Source organism: Aphis gossypii, chromosome 1, assembly GCF_020184175.1.
Source record: "Aphis gossypii isolate Hap1 chromosome 1, ASM2018417v2, whole genome shotgun sequence".
In the NCBI taxonomy this organism is placed as follows: domain Eukaryota; kingdom Metazoa; phylum Arthropoda; class Insecta; order Hemiptera; family Aphididae; genus Aphis; species Aphis gossypii.
The window spans coordinates 45184556-45203877 of NC_065530.1; the positions used below are offsets into that span (position 1 = coordinate 45184556).

Consider the following 19322-nt stretch of genomic DNA (forward strand, 5'->3'; position numbering starts at 1 on the left):
ATAAATTTCAAAAGTTTATCTTAAGAGGAAACAGAGATACATAGGTTACAAAAACCGGGCGAATTGGTTCGTGTAAAGATACACTGGCATTGCTGAAACTTGGCAGGCGCACTGCCGTGCGCTCAGATTATTATTATTAATTTATAATTCTTTTATTTGTTTTATGTTTATATTACTGTCATTACAGTTAACTAAATAGATTTAAGTTTACTAATGTAATATATTAATATGTTATTGGGTTCACACCGTTTAAATTAAAATAAATAAATAAATTAATTAATAACACTAATATTATCAAATATGGTAATATCAATTGATATTACAGTTTATCAATGAAAATAACATAATATTAATAATATCGGAGTAGTTTGATCTACCTTCGTAGTTGTATATAATCGGATAACTTGTATTCGTTGCATTTTACATTCGGAGTAATATGTTCGGAGCATTATATTATCGTGGCAGTGAACTATCGTGGCAGTAGTAGCAACCCGGCCTATGATATTATGTATTTCTTTATGTCGTCAAACTGAGTCTCCAAATCAGCTGTGGAACTACTGGCTGGCGCCATCTAGCGGCATTTAGGTGGAAACTCAACAAACCAAAACGTACTATTAAAAATAGTAAACTACTAAACTCGTAAATCGTAATGTCTCTGGTCTCAGTCTCTGAGTAGTCTGAGTCTCATTTACTCTACTCGTATGAGTGTATAAGTGTATTACTAGTATAATTACTGTATAAGTGTATATCTTAAATCGTGCTGCTATCACTATAGCGTCAATAATCATTTATCATTTTAAAATAAATATTACTATAATATTATAATATAAACCTATTTAATATTATTTAATAATTTATTATTATTAAAAAATTAAATATTTTGTTTACTAAATTCTAATGTAGTAATATTTTAAACTAGGTATTGGTTGATTGAAACAATCTTACAGTATCATACTTAAAACATAATTTGTAAATTTTTGAAATCTCGCTTGTTAGTTTGTATTATCCATATTGAACAATATATTTCTGAATGGACAAATTTCACGATGCCAAGAACTTTGCTTCTTCGAGTAAAAAAAGTTCAAGTGAAAAAGTAAGTCTTGACACTGTTTAATTGTTATACCCTTATGGTTTACATTAATTTTTTACAAATTTACATTTTAACTTTTGTAACTGTTATACTATAAAAATAACAATTAAATAATATGTTAATTATTTCAGAATACCAAAATGTTTAAATATTATAAATAAAAAGCATTAATATCATTATTATTTTTAGAGTTTTGATGCAGATTCTATGATTAAAAACATCATCTCTCAAGACACATTTGTGGTCAATAAAGACCATCAATTATACTCGGTAATATTAAATAATAATAATTAGTATAAAGAAATAAGAGGATACCATTTGTTAATTTTTTGTTTCCGTCTTACAAGTGATTAATATTGAAAGTTTGTTTAGCTTGATACCTACATAAGTTTTAATATTAGCATGAATAAGATAATAAATATGACCTATCATAAAACTTAAAGGTAAAAACATTATCTGTATATTTTATAGCCATTGGCTTACTTAATATAGTTAGTAATTGTAATATGAAAAACCAATATTCAAACACGTACATTTTTTCATTAAAGTTTAATAATAATTCAAATTTCAATTCACTTTTAATATTAAAATTAACAAAGCTAAATATTAACTACTAAGCATAAATTTGCCACTGAGTATAATATGTAGTTTTATAAGTGATGCTCACTTGTAAGACGTACACAAGAAATGTAAATGGGTGGTGAGGCATCCTCTTTAGATTAAAATAACAATCTTAAATTTTGTGACTGCTGTTAAAAAATATAATTGGCTTACTAATTTATAATCAATATCTCATAAAATTTGATCATTTCAATGGTATTTTCTCAATGATAAAATTATTTGTTCTTGAGAATTAAAAAAATGTCCTTAGTTGTAATTTATAACATGAGTATTACTTAAATGGTACATTTAGTATAGACATATAAATATTTAAATTAAGAATAAGTATTGAACCCAAATAACAAATAAACTAAAATGATATTCAACTGAATTTAATTAATTAGAATTATGTTATTTTTATATTTTCAGAATTTACCAAAATGGATGATACCAAAATCTGGTTTTGTGCATCCATTGTATGAACAGATATGGCAGTATGTGAAATCTGATAGACGTGATAGGACATGTGATACACATTTAGTTTCACAGTTATTGATGACTAGTGGCCTACCTGTTGATGTACTGGGTGGATTATGGTCCATGGCTAATGTTGGTGTTGAAGGATTATTATCTCAACAAGAACTTTACATAATTTTGGCTTTGATCACGCTGGTTCAGGTAATATTAATAAATTTAAGTCAATTGCCATCCATAATATACATGAGGAGACGTGGAGTATCAAACATACAATTTATAACATAAAAAATGTGTTAGGTTTATTTGTAATTTATATTATATACTTTTTCAGAATTTTAGATATTTCTTATGATTTTTATTTATGTTTCAAGGATGTTGCACCCAAATGTGTTGTGTCTGTCTTACACATGTATGATATAGTAAATTTTCATTCTCCGGTTTTAATTGTGTGCTTTTAGTTTTGATATTAGGGTGAATTTATTAACATATTATAAAATTTATAGATAAGAACATTATCTTTGTTCTCTCTTTGGTTTTTTACGATATTTTAATTTTTAAGTGAGCAATGAGTATAAAAAATATTAAATATTTAAAAATGCTTATAGTTCACTAAAAATTAAAATATTAAGGAGCCGGAATTTTTTTTATTTGTTTTACCACCAGATGGAAAATGTTTTATTCTTTGAATGGCAATTGATCAAATAACAATTTTCCTTTTATATGTATACAAAAAAATATTTAAATGATAAATGTGAAATTTTATATTTAAGAATGGATATTCAGTATCTAATGTATCATTGTTGCAACATATTCATAAACCAATAATACCACAATTGAATTATACAATTATCGAGAAAAAACATAATATATCAACAGTGAAATCAAATATTGAACACAAACCACAATCAGCAAATAAGGCAAGTTGTATAACAAAAATTAATAATGAACACCAAAATATTTATGACAAAAACTTTCAACAGCCAAATTGTAATATCATTTCATCTGAAGAATACGACCCTTTAGCGGTGACATTTATAGAACCAAAAAACCAAACGTCTAAAGTTATACCTTCATTATCTACTAATCCTGAACCAAAATCGTTAGACTTTGCTCCCGTCAATGATAGTTTCGAGGCATTTGATGATGAGTTTTCAGATTTCCAATCTGCTCAGTTTACAATCACTGACAGTAAAAATAATCAAGAATTTACAGATTTCCAATCAGCTTTTGATACATTGTCTTTTAAAGAAGACACTAAGATAAATGAAAAAACAGCAGAAATGTTAAATGACACGCCAACAAATGTTGTTTCAAGTTTGTTAGAAAATCCACAAAATATGATAACTATCCAAGATGACATTCTTGATAAATATGAAGTATTTCGGACTTTAGCAGCAGAAACTGATGATGTTGAAAATATAATAAATAAAAATAATGATAATGATCTTTTAGAAGTAAAGCCTGTTGAAACTATTAATGAGAATGTTCAAAATGATGTTTGTGATGATGAATTTGGGGATTTCTTGTGTGTCGAAGAAGTTTTAAGTAATAAACCGGACATTGAAATAGATTGGAAAAACGTTCAAGTATGTATTTTTAATTTTTAATACTGATAAAACATATTTTCAATTTATTTTAATGAGTTAGTTTTTACTTTTAATTTATTTACATGATATATTTATTGTTTAGGTCCAATGTATAAATAAATGTTTGGAATTTTTGCAAGAAGGTTTTACTACATTTTCAAACATATCTGATGAGAAAGTACTTATGGAAGTTATAAATCACGATAAAGGGATTAATTACTTGACACGTATGAATAAATAAATTTGATATTACTTGAGAAATTAATTATTAAATTAATTTAATTCAAATGTTTTAGAATTAAATTTAATAAGTCAAATATGTCAAAGAATACTTAAAAACTGTCATTGTCCATCATTAGAAGATAGATTAAATGATGTGTTGGCAAAATTGGAAACATATTTCAATAACTCTACCTATAAATCAACTAACAATACAGAGGTAAATTCAATAATTTATACATAAACATAAAATAAATTTTAATTAGCTCAAAAACTAGGTTTTAGATTCCACAAAGGATTCCATACCATGCTACTTATGCAAATGCAATTGCAGTACAGATTCTACTGAATATATGTTAAATCTCTACCACTCATCTTGTATAAATTTATTGATAAATTTTGTTCAAACTTCTCACCTTACTGTTAAGTAATACTTATTATTTTTGTTTTATATATAACTCTTCACAATATCTTCGATCTATAATTATGTTATTATAATAATTATTTGTCATTTTATTTATTAAAGAAAATGTGATTCTTATTTTACATATATATGTTAATACTATCATATTTTAGTATCCAATAAAATTATACTCATTGAAGAAATTAATATTAATATTTAATTTTGGAATAAAAAAACATTGTAAAATAATAAACAGTAAACACAGAATACAGTTATAAAATTAATAACAATTAATAAGTAGTATTAACTACAAATAATAAATAAATAACTATTAATTGACTAGATATAAAATATATAGTATTTAAAAAACAATATCAAAATAGACATCTATGTTATAGGCATTACAGTTTAGTTATTTTAAATAAAGCAGTACATTACATTAAGATTGAACAGACACTAAAATTAGATTAATTCTTAACACTCAGATAAAAGAAAATATCCAAGAATATAATTACTGTTAATGATTAAACTGAGTATGTATTATATTCTATATTTCTAAATTAATCATTTCAAGAAATCAGTCAGAATGAAACTTATTTATAACCTGTGAAAATAAATATATTTTTTTTTATTTTTCATCTTCTTCCTCCTCAGACTTTTCATCGGTAGATTCTTCATCTTTTTTTAATAACAATGGAAACATACCCAAAAAGCAACCTAGAGTAACTCCAAGTGTTCTTCCCTGATAATAATAATTCAAATAAAAACTTAAAACAATGAAGTAGGTAAAAAGTAATACAATAACCAAAGTATAATTGAAAATAAGAAAATAATAACTTCTTATTTTAATTAATAACATTTAGGTATATATTTATCAATATATCTAAATAAAAATAAATATTTACAGGGATTTAAAAAGATCAATTGTTTTCTCCATTAGTATAACTTGTAAATAGAAAATATTTTAATTATTTAACTAAATCTTAGATAAGCTGAAATAATTTTTACTTATTTATATTTAAGCAAAAAATTATTTCCTTTTCAATTAATACTTTTGGTTTTATATATTTTTTAACCTTACTAAATTAGCAGCTCGTCTACTACATTTCATGTCCAATTGAATAGGAGTTAGATTAGGAGGTTTTAAACCAAGCTTGATTACCAATTGTTCCACATAATAAGAAGAGCCTATTCCGAGTATATCAGAAAAAGTATTACCAATCGCAGCTGCAGCCATTGTAGATATTGTAATTACAGCACCAACTGTTCTTTCAATTGATTCACCCTAAAAAAAAATCTTTAGTCACACACATATATACTATATAATAATAGTAGTAAAGTTATTAAACTAAAAACTATTTAATTTTTTACATACACATATTAACATCACAGAGTTGTCCAAAAATCCAAACATTATAAAAGGAATAGCATTTTGTAATCCCACTGTAAAAGAAAAAAATATTAAATAGCATTAATTTTTAATAATTAGGCATTTAAAAGCCAAACTTAATAATGCAGTTAAAAAAAAAAAAACCAGTTTAATTTAAAAAAAAAGTTAGGTAACAATATCAATACAAAGTGGGTAACAATATCAATAGCCTACCTATACAAACAAAGTTTATTTCAGATAATTAAAAAAATAAACAAGTATTACATACCTCTAAATAATTGTGCTCTAGTTGGTTCTGGTACAGTCTCAGCTAATTAAAATAACATATTTAAACAGAATCAAATTATAAATACAATAATTACACTAATTGGTTTTTATTAAAAAAAAAAAAAATGTAGTTTTAGGTTAATTAATATGGTGAATATGGTTAATATTGATAGTTATCTTACTGTTAGTTTCTTCTATCCATTGTAAGAAAGAAATAATATTTAGAAAAAAAAATATTAGTATTAAAATGATGAATTAGCAATAAATAATTTAATATTGTTAATATTATAAATATTAAATAGGTAAATACCATATTTTTTTAGTAACCATTCTTCTGGCAATGGGCAGTAAGAACCTGTTGGATCTACATCTCCTAACTCGGGTACTTTACTGGGACGTCCAAACTTTGAACGCCATCTGAACCCTGCCAATTGACCTATAGGTATAAAGTTAATAAATCTATGCATGATGAAATATTTAAGTCTTATCACTCCTTCAAAATAGGTATGTGGATAGGAATTATAATGGAATAAAGGTTGAAATTATTGAATAAAGAACTCATGCAAACGGTCCAAAACATGATAAGTACTGAACCTTGATATTCTGCTTTGGTCTCTTCTGATTCATAATGATTTAAGCACCAAGCCAAATTATCTCTCTCTTCGTTTGTCAGTTTCATTACTAGCGCCTGAGCCTTTTCCTTAGTTAATGATTTATCATCATCCTGTTTAGAATTTGTTGCTGCTGCTGTACATAGCCGACTGATCATAGTAACATTTCTTAGTCGGCTTAACTCCCATATACATATGGTGTTTTTCCATATTTTATTTGATGTAGAACACATTTTAAATTAAATACTTAAAAACTTTATTTAATTAATCAGTAAAATTAATATAATAGTAAATGTAATTTAAAAAATTGTTCTAAAAAAAATCAAAATTTAGTAATTAGTTTAATTATAATGGTAACTCGAGTAACTGAAATATTACAAATTAGAAAATTATAATATTAAGAAATAATTGACACTTCTCACTATAAACTGGATAGGTATAGTAAGATATTATTTTAATAGTTATAACTAACAAGTAACAACTTCATATAGGCAGTCAACAGTGTCATCACCTGACACCCACCCACATAGGTAGTCAACTTAGTCAAGTATATATATAATATTATATTTCTATTGCCCTGTGCCCACCCATCAAATTTCAAATCAATACTTTGTTATTTTTGATAATAAATGTTAACCGAGTTCAGTAGTGCTACCAAAATAGTCCAATACCATGGACCATGGTAGATAATTTTGTATAGTCATCGAGATAGATAAGAATAATTCTGTCTTACTTGACTATTTTAAGTGATAGAACTGTCAATATAATTAAAAAAAAAATAGACCTATATTAAAAGCTGGGGCAGTTCCAACTATACTTCCAAACTTATCATTTTATTTAAGTATTGTACGTTTTTTTTATTACATTGCGTATTTGCGTATGCATTTTATTGTAAGACATTTAAAATACAAAAAAACAAAAAGGAAAACCAAGTGTAGTGGAAAACTATCAAAATTTTAATTAATGTATTATTAATAAATTATATATGTATCATTTCATTTATCATTATTCATTAGACATAATAGAATATTTTGAATTTCAAACTTTTTTCATAGCAAACGCCTAACACCTTTTGAACTTAAATTGCATATTTAGGTATACTTTAACATAACCAGGTTATAAATATTGAATCATAAATCATATTATGTTATATTTCATTCAAATTAAAAAATATCAAAAAGAACGAAAATTTATACTTTACAGTAAAGAATGTATAATATTATGTTTACGTGGTAAAATCATAGACAGACCACAGACTCGTTAGAGTAATGTTGAATGTTCCCGTCTCTTTCCCGATATCTATTTTGTGATAATATTATTGTTTTGTGATACCCTTTTGATTGTGTAAATAAAAAACTGCCATAAACTGTTTATATTTTCTTTGAGATAATTCTCAGATTGAGGTTAGCTTAAATTTTTCCGCTATTTAAAAAATGATAGTAAATATTAAATTCGTATGAAATTTTGAAAAAGTTTCTTCAAAATGTGAATTATTCAAATATCCTATGTTCTTAGTTTCTTTATTTTTATTAAATTGAAATTAGTAATAATATTTACTATAAAAATTGTAGTGACAAGTGACCTAAACATTCTTAATAATTCTTAATACTTATAAGAAATAACATTACTCTAATAATGGTGTTCTAAGTAAAAGTTAGAATTATTACTGTTTATTATAGTATGTTTCTTATTATCAATTATTATAGTGAATTAAATTATTCAGAAGTGGATGTTTAATTAAATAAACATTTATAATGGCAGCAGTTAAGATGGAAATAATGTTAGATCATGAATCGACAATGGATAAATATCGCTCCGATATTACATTGTTAACAGATCCAAATGTTGAAGATGAACAAAAATTAAAAATAGTCCAAACTTTGAATGAAAACTTTGAGGTAAAAATTAATCTTTTATGTTAGGAAAGAAATAAAAATTTTCTTTATTGAATGAGTAAATGTTGTGACTGGCTATATATTTTGTTGTGGATGTATAAAGATTATTATTTTCAAATATAGGTACAATAAAATAAAAATTAATATTTGCAACTCAGCTATATACTCTTAATTTATGTCATGATTTATTTTAAACTAGTTTGATTAGATCTATTTTGATAGATTTTTTTTAAAAAATATATATTTTTAAGTTTTTGAACTCAATAATTGAAATTATATTAACTTAGGTAGGTAAAATTTAAACTTTGTAATATACATAAAGTTATTAAAAGTAAACATTTAAAAAGTCTATAAAATAAGGTTTTTGGGAGACTCACATTAACTTTTATCAAATTGCATTCTAATTAATGTAAATTTGGTATGTACTGTAAAAAATCAGTTCATAATATAACTAAAAACGCTAACCAATTTATTTCTTTTAATCGACATTTTTCAGATGATTGTGAATTCTCATCAATATCCAACATTTTTAGAACATATGATCAAACATTTTATTCGAATTTTAGTAGACGGAGAACCATATTTTATAGCAGAATATCATATATTTGTAAGTTTTGAAGTATACATGATTAAACAATTATAAAATAATATTTATATTTTATAACGGGAATTGTGTCTATAGCAAGTAAGAAAACTAGTGCTAGAAATGATATACAGACTACCATGTAATGAATTTCTAAAACCTCATGTTGATCGGCTTGTAACATTGTGTATGAAGCTCATTGAAACTGATAATGAACAAAATGGAATTTCATGTATTCGTATCATTGTTGAGTTACAAAAAAATTTTAGACCACCATATAATGCTGAAGTAATTTAAAAATAATTTTTAATTTATTAATTCCAATTATATAATGGTTAAAATGTGCATTGTTTATATAATAGATTAGTAAATTTCTACAACATACTAAAAAAATTTATTGGGATATACCTGACAATATGGAAAAAATATTTAGTATGAGAACCCAACAAAGATTGCGTATTAATGATTTGTCTACAGTTGATATAAGTGAAATTCTGGATAACACATATTCCACAATTGTTATTAATTGTGAAACTTCAGAAAATAATATTGAGACAGTAAGTTTAATATTAAATTATATTAAATAAGTTACTCAGGAGTTAAAAACATATTTTATTCATTATCTAATACATTTATATTTTATTTAGTATAATGTTATTCCGCGTAGCATTTCATCATTAAAAATATTACAAGAATTGCCAATAGCAATTGTACTTATTTATCAACTTTATAAAGATAATGTTAAAAGAGAACTTAGTGAATATATTCCAACCATTATACGAATTATACCACTACAACCATCAATGCTTTACAAGTATAAAAATACAATTTATACAGTTTTTAATTAACTTTATTCATAGTTTAATAATTGTATAAAATATTTATAGATCACATTCAAATTATAACAAAGAAATTTTGGTCGAATTGGTATCAGCCCAAATAAAAGTTTTATCTTATCTAGCATTTGTTATTAAGCCGTTTGCAGAGATTGTAACTGTTCATTCTACACAATTAGTTGAAGGAATGATTGGAATGTTAGAATCATGTCCTATGGAAGTTACACATCTTAGAAAAGAACTTTTGATTGCATCAAGACATATTCTTAATACAGACTTACGAATAAGTAAAAAAAAAAAAAAAAATGTTGTTATTTAATTTTAAAATTTTTACTTTTATTTTTAATTTTAGAATTTATTCCATATATGGATAAACTACTTGATGAAAATACACTACTTGGTAGAGGATGGACTACTACTGAAAATTTAAAACCATTGGCATATAGTACTATTGCTGACCTTATTCATCATGTTCGAGTTCATTTATCATTACCAACAATTGTTAAAGCCATTAATCTTTTTGCAATCAATGTTCATGATCATAGTTTAACTCCTAGGTAAGAGAAAATATAACAATGTATGTAATAAAAACTAAAATGTAATTTATAAATAAAAAAATGTTACAGTATCCAGTTAATGTGCTGTAAAATGTTAATGAATTTAGTAGATTGCATTAGACAAAGAAATGGCGAAGATGTCCCTAACTTAAAATCTACTCAAGGAGAAACTGTCAGTTTTGATCTTTTAATACGTATTATTCAAGTTTATGTGCTAAAACTCAAAGTGGTTTCTAAATTATACATACCAGCTATTATTTCTAAAAAGTATGTTTTATCAAATAAAAATTTATTTATGTTAAAGATTTAAAATATTTAAATATAAATTACTGCTATAGTACCACTAAAACATCGTCAACTGAATCATCTCAAATTCTTGACATCAATGAGGGTGAAATTATTGACGACATAGTAAAAAGAGAACAAAAAGAGTTCACTAATAGTCCTTGTGGAAAAAAACTTCAAGAAAAAACTAAATATGTATTCTCTTCATCACCAACAGCTTTATTCTCATTACCAGAGTGTAGAACATTGGTCAAAGTTATAATTTGTGGTATAAAAACAGCAGCTTGGGGTATTGCTACAGTTAAGGTATATTACTATTAAGTATTGTATTATTAGTAAACAATTAAGATTAATGATAAATATATTTATCTTATATTATTGTTGATCAATATTCAATTATTCATTTAATACTATTATTGATTTCTATCTATAATTTTTATTATGGCATATTATTTTTGTCTTTGATTTCAGACTAACAAAGAAGATGATTCGGGAAGTACACCAAAATTACCAGTAAAACCTCAACTTGTAAAAATTTATTTAGGTCTTGTTAAATGGTCTTTACAAGCTATGGATGTGCATATGGTAAATCCATTAAATAATCAAAATATCAATGCCAATGTTTTAAGACCACGATCAAAAGAAGAAAAAGAATCAATGGACCATTTAAGTAGTGTTGTAAGTATTCTTTAAATGTTAACATTAAAAAAAGTAATCTCATAATTTTTTTTCTCTGTAGTTTGCCTTATTACCTCCAAGTACATTTAAAGAAATATTTTCTACTACAATAGCTTATTTTGTTGAGCGCGTGGAAAAAAATCATGCTTTAATGTATATCAGTGAATCACTTTTAAATAATAGCCTCAATACATCAGACACATCTTCCATATTTGCTACACTGTTGTTAGAGCATTTACTTAGTAAAATGGAAGATATGGGTAGTGGAAATGCTGAGCGAAGTAACTTATATTTAAAACTTTTTAAGCAAGTTTTCGACACTGTTAATCAGTATTCAATTGAAAGTGAACAAACACTTCAACCTTACTTAAATCAAATTGTTAACAGGTAAGTTTTAAAAAATGAGCTTAATTTTGTTGTTTATATTTTATTCAATTTTTGATTGCAGCTCAATGAAACTAGCTTTAACAGCTAAAGATCCATATTATTATTTTTTACTATTACGTCCTCTATTTCGTTGCATTGGAGGAGGTGCACATGGAGTTTTATATCAAGAATTTTTACCTCTTTTACCAAACTTATTAAAAAGTCTAAATAGTTTACAATCTGGTTTACATAAACAAGATATGAAAGATTTATTTGTAGAATTGTGTCTTACTGTACCTGTTCGTTTAAGTTCATTATTACCTCATTTACCTCTACTTATGGATCCATTAGTTTCAGCTTTGAACGGATCTCCATCATTAATTATTCAGGTTAATAATTAATACAATTTCTTTGTAAATGAGTTTTATAAATATTATTTTTTGATTATTTTTTTAGGGTCTTAGAACTTTAGAACTATGTGTGGATAATCTGCAAACAGATTTTTTGTATGAACATATTCAACCAGTGAGAGCTGATTTAATGCAAGCTTTATGGCGATCGTTACATAATACTAATGATAATGTTTATCCTGTAGCATTCAGGTAATATTTTATTTAGATTTAAATATGAATCAAATTTAACCCATTTAATACTATCAACTATATTTATGAAAAAAAATAACCGGGAAAATAATTCTGTTATATAATATAGGTTTGTAGTGTAGCTCATTATAGGTTACTGTACTAGATTTTTAAATTGAATTTAAATTATAAATTATTGTAAACAAAAAATGATTCTAAGTGAAAATTTGTTAGTCTAAATTTATTTCTATTTTTATTTAAATATAGAAGTTTGAACTATTTTTTATTAGGTTTCTTTGGCATCTACGCAAATGCCTCGACTGGATTTTCACTATTAAGTAATAATCCAAAATACTGTCTCCATTTTTCCATTACTTTGTCTTGTTCTGTTACTAGGAAACCATCGTCATTTTTAAGGAATTTATTATATTTTTTGTTCCCTCCTTCTAATTGACTTTATCTTCTGGTATAGTTGTTGAGTTTTATTTACTTTATGATCAATTTCGGCTTCCCCTTATATACATATTTTGTATATTACTGTTTTTTATATTTAAATATACTATTTACTACTTTTTGGTATTCTCTGTGTACCATAACTTTCTCTCTATTAGTAGGGTTGTTAAGCAATTGAGTCCTAGCCTCTTTCTTCTATTATATGCTTCCATGCAAGCGTAGTTGAACCACGGTTTCCTTGTTCTCTTTTTTTTGTCTATTACTTGTGACCGTTTTTAGAGCACCCTTAACCGCATTCCATTTAGTATCAATTGTCTCCTATTAATTTATGTTTAAAGTGTTCATTGCTTAGTTGTTGCTTGAAAATTCCACGTGTATTTATATTCTTTAACTTATTCATGTTATAGATATCTGTTCACAAATGTTCCTTTTATAGATATCAGTTTCTTGAATTTAACCTTCAACTTTCCTTTAACTAGGTAGTGGTCTGAATCACAGTCAGCTTATCTGACTGTTATGATATTATGCACACAATTTTTGAACCTAGTATTAATCAGGACATGGTCTATCTGACTGAGATATCTATCATTCGGTGGTTTCCGTGTACCCTTATAGATATTTTTATGTAGAAAAATTGAACTCTTCACAACAAGTCCTCCACCACTTGAAAAATCTATAAGTCTGAGTCCATTTTCGCTAGTTACATTGTGAAGGCTATGGTTACCAATCGTTGACCAAAGTATGTTCTCCTTCCCTAACTTGGCATTTAAGTCTCCTAGGACTATCCTAATTCTACTTTGTGGGATTTCATTTAGCGTGTGTTCCGAGTTATCATAGAATTTGTCCTCCTCTTGTGTTTTTTCTTCCGTGGGCTAGATTATGTTAACACTGATATCCTTGGTTTAATGCTTTTGAATTCTCTTACTGAAGACATTAAGTTTTTATGTAATGCAAAGCCCGTTCCAAATTGATGATGTTTATTACATTCACAGTAGAATATCATTGTGTCTTGAATATCTAGCGTTCCTTCATGATTTCATCTCATCTCTTATAGGGCCACCATTCCTAGTCCATATCTTTCCGTGTCCCCTCAAATAAGCACTGAACTGCTCCAGCTTTTAAAAGATAATCCATTTTTCCATTTTCCAGTCTTTTTTCCAAAGCTCCACGATTCCGAGACAAGTATGTTGTTCTGAACAATATTGTTTTCTAAGGCAAGATTGTTAGCCCTGCGCTAAACCCATAGGCACCCTGAATTTTAATGCTAGCACCCCAAATCCCGTAATTACATAGTGTTACTACCATAATATTTCCATAATAATTACATTTATTAAAAATTTAAAGACTATCGTACTTATTAGTTATTCACAATGAAAGAGATAATGACGTATGAAGTTAAATAAGTTAAATAAGTATGCTGAAAATAAACTTTAATTGTCATTAAATTTGTAATAAATTATATTAATTGTTTTACATAAAATGTTTAATTATATTTGTGAGATTTATATTTTATTAATATATATTATATATATAATATGGTACTATTAAGGTGTGCGAGGGGCCCCTCACGGGCTGGGTTTGTTTCCTTAAAAATGTTGGTATTTAAGCCCTCTTAATATTTTTGAGTAATTCGTGCCTATGATTAAACCCTAAACTGGAGGACCAGACTTCTCCAACCAATTAAGGTCAGAATAGGGAGAACTGCACCAACTAATTAAAGTCAGTACAATCCAGAGCTCGAGGCCTCGGGTTCGCAAAACCCGTCGCACTACATAAGGCTCCCCTGGAAAGAATCTTTACCCATCTATTATTCTGAAAATTTTAATTTATGTAGAAATCAATAATAACATAATGTCAAAATATTTCAAAGTTTCTACAATTTATATTTTTTAATTTTTAATCTTTAATCAGAACATGATATAAATCAATCATCTTTGGATATTGTTTAATACCTATTAATATGTATTAAAATCCTGTCTTATGTACTGTGGTATTTGAATTAATGTGCATATTTTTAAAATATTTTTTAAACATATTGTAATTTAATTTTTATATTTTTCTAGAGTTTTAGGGAAGTTTGGTGGTGGTAATCGAAAGATGATGACTGAACCTCAACGTCTGGATTATTCAATACATAAAGAATCAAAAAAACCCGCAATTATCATTAAATTTAATGAATATACTGAATCAGTAACATTTAATGTTGATATGGTTTGTAAAAATTTATTTGTGCACAATAAAATTAAGTTAAGTTTTCGAATATATTTTATTATTTTTTTTAGGCTATTGAAACTGCAACAGAATCACTTAAAACATCAACTGATCCATACTATCGTAAGAAATGTTGGGATGTAATAAAATCATTTTTGACAGCATCTATATTATCAAATGATGATAAAACAGTTTTGATGAAATTTTTTTCTCATCCTAGGTGAGTATAATAGCTATAGAAATTAGTTTAGTAGTAAATAAATCACTTTCCATGTTTAAATTATCATTTAAGTTTCAAAGAAGGAAAAATATCAAACTTACATTCAACAGTGTACAAGTATCCAGATCCGGTTGTAAGAAATACTTATGTAATGGCATTGAATGGTAAACATTTTTATTATCAATATTGTAAATTATTTGTTATATTATGCTTTATATATTAATTAGCATCTAACAATTCATTATAATTAACTTATTTATTTTTGAAAGGTATTTTTGTCAGTGCTGCAGTTAAAGAACTTAGAGACACAGCTCTTGGAACACTGCTAGATGTTGTAATGCGCTATACTATGGTGGCGATTTCTCAACAAGCTGGACCATTAGTAAACAGTGAAAAAAATGAAAAGTGTTCATTTGGTATGGACCCGCTTGTATTAATTGATTCGATGGCAACAGTTATGAGTTATCAAGAAAAAGAACTTTTAAAACCAGCACGGCTAGCACTTACAATTATTTTAAATACGGCTACAATTATTATGGGATCCAAAGAAAGAGTAATCAAAATGTTTTTATTTTAATATAGTTTAAAGTTATATTAAATTAATATATTTTTTAGGCATGTCAATTACCTTACATGGAATACATGGTTGATAAGTTATGTGCTTTGTGTTATGACCGTGCTTGGTATACTAAATTTGGAGGATGTTATGCTATACAATTTTTTTATAGCAGCATGTCTTCTCAATGGGTGTTTGAACATTTATATTTATTTGTTAAAGCACAACTCTTTGTTATCATGGATTTATCTGGTGATGTATGTCACTTGAGAAGATAATAAAAATTTATGGCAGTACTTTTTTTTTGTAAATAATTTAATGTTAATTCCAAATAGGTTTCTAATGGAGTTCTAGATGAAGCTAAAAAAAATTTAGAAAATATGTTACGGAAAGCAGCATCACCATTAGATCAGAATTCAGGTTCTCAACTACAAGCTTTACAAAAAAAGGCAATACATGAAGTTACTTATGAACTTATTCGCCAAGTAACGAGTCCTAATGATCTCCTTCGAAATCATGTATGTATTTTATCATGTATTCTCTATATCCTTTTCAATTTTTTGTTAAATGATTGTTTTATAGTCCACACATTTATTGAGTGTGATAGCATCTGCTCAAGGAATCACTGTAACTCAAGTTATGGAACCTCATAAAGAAGGATTATCAGAAATTATTCCTTTAAGAAAGCATCTATTACGTCATCAAGGATTTAAAGCTCAAATTGGTATGATGGAAGGAAACACATTCTGTACTTCTTTATTGCCTCGGCTATTTACAATAGGTAATTATATGAAGAAAGTGGATTGTGGATTTTATCGTATGATATTGATTAATTGTTACTTGTTCCATATATTATGATTAATGGGTCATTTAATAACCTAAAAAAGTTCTTTAGGTAACCTACTTTATTAAAACAAAATATGTAAATCAAATGTCTTTATAAATTATTATTTCTCTAAATTTAAAAAATATTTTTGTAATTTAGATGTTTATTTTTAATAATAGATTTAAATATAAAAGAACACAATTTATTTTATCATGAAGTATCAAATCTTTGTGAAGCCAGTGATTCAGCTATGTCCAAGTTACCAGGATATAAAACAATGAATCCAGGACAAATGTTATTATTACGTCAAGCTGGAATGAGAGCTCTTGCTGCTTGTTATTACATTCCTCAACCTGAAGTTAAAAGTAGAATTTTTCATGCTTTATATGGTGCTTTAGATAAAAATAATCCAGATTTACAAGAAACAGCATTTCAGTGTTTGAGAAAATTTGTTTCTACTTCTCAAATTGATATGCCAATGGTAAACATACAACCAAATTATAAAAGTTAGTTAATATATAAGCTTTATATTTTTTATTTTAGGTCCACGAATTGATGAAAAAACAATTAGGAGATTTAGGTGATTACAGGAATTTAACTTTAAGTGGAACAAGGCGTTTATGGTATTTAGTTCAATTGTTTCCTACCAGTTTTAGTGATATGTTTTGTACACATTTAATGGAAATAATGAAAAAAATGTTTGAGGTTTTAATCCAAATGAAAAAAGGTAATTTTAAATAACTAAAGAAATTTTAATAATTTACATTTTTTTTTATTTAATTTGTTATAGACTTTAAAATACTGAATATTAATTAACATAGTTTTTAACCTTATTTTATCTGTAGTACTGTTAAAAATTGATAGATAATATTTATTTTTGATCATACATTCTATTGCCTCAAATCTTAAATAAAGATTTACTTTAAATTATAAAAAGTTAAAGTTAGGATCTTCTTTTCTTTTGCCCTCCACTTCCAACTTTATCGTCCTAAAGTTTCACAGAGTTTTATCATCCATCTCTTCTTTAATTATGCCAGAAATTGTATCTATTTTGTCTATCTATCTCTTCTTCAATCTTCTTCTTTTATTTCCTTCTACATTAATTTCCGTATTTATTCTCACTGCTTCCAAGTCACCCTTTCCTTATAACATGTCCGAATCTTCTTAATATATTTTTCCTCATTTTATCTACAGTCAATGCAGCTTCTAGACTTCCCCCCCCCCCCCCAAAAAAAAAAAAAATAAATTTAAATTAAATTAAAAGAAATCAATATACTTTCTTAAAATATAACACCAATGCTGAATTAAAATAATCAATGTTAATGTTTGTTTTTCCTGTAATCTATGCATGGATATTTTAAATTGATGGATTATTTTAAATTTTCAATCTGTAATATTTATTTTTTTTAATAAGATCTTAATATAAAATTTGAGTAAAAAATCTAAGTTTTTATAATATTAAAACTGATTTTATTTTATAGTAATTTTTATAAATGAATACAGTGAAACCCTCTTTTAACGGGTACCTCTAAATAGCGAATCAAAAACTAAGAGTGTTTGGTATTTAACAATTTTAGTGTATATAATTTAATAGATTAGGGTGGTATACTAGTATATACTGGAAGCTATAGCAATGAAATAGACTTTTGATACATTGAATTATTTTTAAATGTTGCTACCAACCAAATAAAGTGACATCATTTAAATTTATGGTTACCAATTTTGGTATAATATTACTAGAGCTAGAATTTTTTATATGACATACAATTTAATTTTATAAAAATATGATAAAATATACAAAATATATTAAAATAAAGATTGAATTCACAAATTATTTCCAAACTAGCATTGTTAATCATATAATAATTTTAAAATAAATTAAATAAAGTTACATTTTATGTAAGCTAAGAAGTTTTGTTAATTTTATATCTAAATGTCAAAGACAAAATTTCTGTTTTTATGAAATTGAAATTAGGAGTGTAATAGTAACTTGTCTACTTTATTACTTTTGTTTAAATATATCAACACCATATAACATAACATAGTTGTGATCATTATTAATATATGAAAAAATATGTAAAATAAAAAATGTAACTTTTGTAGTATTAACATGTTGACTGCCACATGGCCATCCGCGGTCTACTGTAATCCTCAAATTTTATGCATTTGTAACTACTGGCAGCCGGCGCCCATTGTTCATCATTACTACCATGCCATATGATCGCCGGTAACCATAAATTAATTTGGTTTTATGTTATTAACTTTTCTATGGCGCTTTAATAATTCACTAAAATAAGGACCATAGCGTAACAGGAATCATTACAATTTTTTTTAATATAATGCGTTTTTTCCCCATTTGTTTTTCAATTTTTTTTTTTTATTTTTCTGTTTTTCAAATATTTGGGATATACGAATTTAGAATACATTGAAAAATATGCTTGGCGTGTAACAAATGCCAATTGAATGACCGCCTGCAGCCACGTGGCAGTCAACGCGTTAATATAAGATAATTTGTGAACTTTATTAATTAAATTTATAATTAACATTGAAAAAAAAAAAAAAAACAAATACCAATCACATAAATTCTAGCCTTATTAACAAATAAACTTATGACCAATTTTCATTCTATTAT

The 19322-nt window shown here is 26.0% G+C and overlaps 3 protein-coding genes across 8 annotated transcripts in view; 2 read left to right on the forward strand and 1 right to left on the reverse strand.

Annotated features, from left to right (window-relative positions):
- Positions 1-781: 781 nt before the first annotated feature.
- On the forward strand, positions 782-4518 carry LOC114128087 (synergin gamma-like). Of its 3 annotated transcripts, XM_027992507.2 has the most exons (8): positions 794-1093; positions 1280-1360; positions 2120-2368; positions 2938-3084; positions 3148-3753; positions 3857-3980; positions 4050-4192; positions 4251-4518. In XM_027992507.2, exons 1-8 carry the CDS (start codon positions 1031-1033, stop codon positions 4401-4403), a joined length of 1566 nt encoding a protein of 521 aa, XP_027848308.1. In that variant the 5' UTR covers positions 794-1030; the 3' UTR covers positions 4404-4518. The 3 variants fall into 3 exon arrangements, with proteins under 3 accessions (XP_027848309.1, XP_027848307.1, XP_027848308.1); XM_027992508.2 differs by having other exon boundaries at positions 782-1093; positions 2938-3753; positions 4239-4518; XM_027992506.2 differs by having other exon boundaries at positions 791-1093; positions 2938-3753.
- Positions 4519-4569: 51 nt separating this feature from the next.
- On the reverse strand, positions 4570-7556 carry LOC114128092 (transmembrane protein 65). 4 transcript variants are annotated; one of them, XM_027992516.2, is made up of 7 exons: positions 6627-7556; positions 6343-6468; positions 6215-6226; positions 6034-6075; positions 5751-5818; positions 5452-5660; positions 4570-5117 (listed from the first exon to the last, which is right to left on the reverse strand). In XM_027992516.2, the coding sequence occupies exons 1-7, from the start codon at positions 6874-6876 to the stop codon at positions 5093-5095; spliced, it is 732 nt and encodes a 243-aa protein (XP_027848317.1). In that variant the 5' UTR covers positions 6877-7556; the 3' UTR covers positions 4570-5092. The 4 variants fall into 4 exon arrangements, with proteins under 4 accessions (XP_027848317.1, XP_027848315.1, XP_027848318.1 ...); XM_027992514.2 differs by having other exon boundaries at positions 5457-5660; positions 6627-7379; XM_027992517.2 differs by lacking the exon at positions 6215-6226 and having other exon boundaries at positions 6627-7390.
- A 583-nt stretch (positions 7557-8139) lies between these two features.
- LOC114128089 (transformation/transcription domain-associated protein-like) overlaps positions 8140-19322 on the forward strand; it is a 31378-nt gene continuing 20195 nt past the window's right edge. The window contains exons 1-22 of the mRNA XM_027992511.2: positions 8140-8541; positions 9035-9145; positions 9221-9409; positions 9484-9678; positions 9769-9935; positions 10009-10244; positions 10310-10514; positions 10584-10781; positions 10853-11105; positions 11271-11477; positions 11539-11864; positions 11926-12232; positions 12300-12445; positions 14941-15088; positions 15160-15308; positions 15381-15472; positions 15578-15861; positions 15924-16121; positions 16200-16382; positions 16447-16645; positions 16870-17171; positions 17234-17417. Coding sequence (XP_027848312.2) covers positions 8398-8541; positions 9035-9145; positions 9221-9409; positions 9484-9678; positions 9769-9935; positions 10009-10244; positions 10310-10514; positions 10584-10781; positions 10853-11105; positions 11271-11477; positions 11539-11864; positions 11926-12232; positions 12300-12445; positions 14941-15088; positions 15160-15308; positions 15381-15472; positions 15578-15861; positions 15924-16121; positions 16200-16382; positions 16447-16645; positions 16870-17171; positions 17234-17417 — 4423 coding nt within the window. The 5' untranslated portion in view covers positions 8140-8397. The remainder of the gene's footprint in view (positions 8542-9034; positions 9146-9220; positions 9410-9483; positions 9679-9768; positions 9936-10008; positions 10245-10309; positions 10515-10583; positions 10782-10852; positions 11106-11270; positions 11478-11538; positions 11865-11925; positions 12233-12299; positions 12446-14940; positions 15089-15159; positions 15309-15380; positions 15473-15577; positions 15862-15923; positions 16122-16199; positions 16383-16446; positions 16646-16869; positions 17172-17233; positions 17418-19322) is intronic.

What these genes read in the sequence shown, in the direction of transcription:
- LOC114128092 (XM_027992514.2), bottom strand. Translation starts at nt 6,876, where the DNA reads ATGTGTTCTACATCAAATAAAATATGGAAAAACACCATATGTATATGG. An exon ending in TAGAGCACAATTATTTAGAG is followed by an intron (nt 5,819 to 6,033) that starts GTATGTAATACT and finishes TTTCTTTTACAG; the next exon opens with TGGGATTACAAAATGCTATT. An exon ending in ACTCTGTGATGTTAATATGT is followed by an intron (nt 5,661 to 5,750) that starts GTATGTAAAAAA and finishes ATTTTTTTTTAG; the next exon opens with GGTGAATCAATTGAAAGAAC.
- LOC114128087 (XM_027992506.2), top strand. Translation starts at nt 1,031, where the DNA reads ATGGACAAATTTCACGATGCCAAGAACTTTGCTTCTTCGAGTAAAAAA. An exon ending in AAAAAAGTTCAAGTGAAAAA is followed by an intron (nt 1,094 to 1,279) that starts GTAAGTCTTGAC and finishes TATTATTTTTAG; the next exon opens with AGTTTTGATGCAGATTCTAT. An exon ending in CTTTGATCACGCTGGTTCAG is followed by an intron (nt 2,369 to 2,937) that starts GTAATATTAATA and finishes TTTATATTTAAG; the next exon opens with AATGGATATTCAGTATCTAA.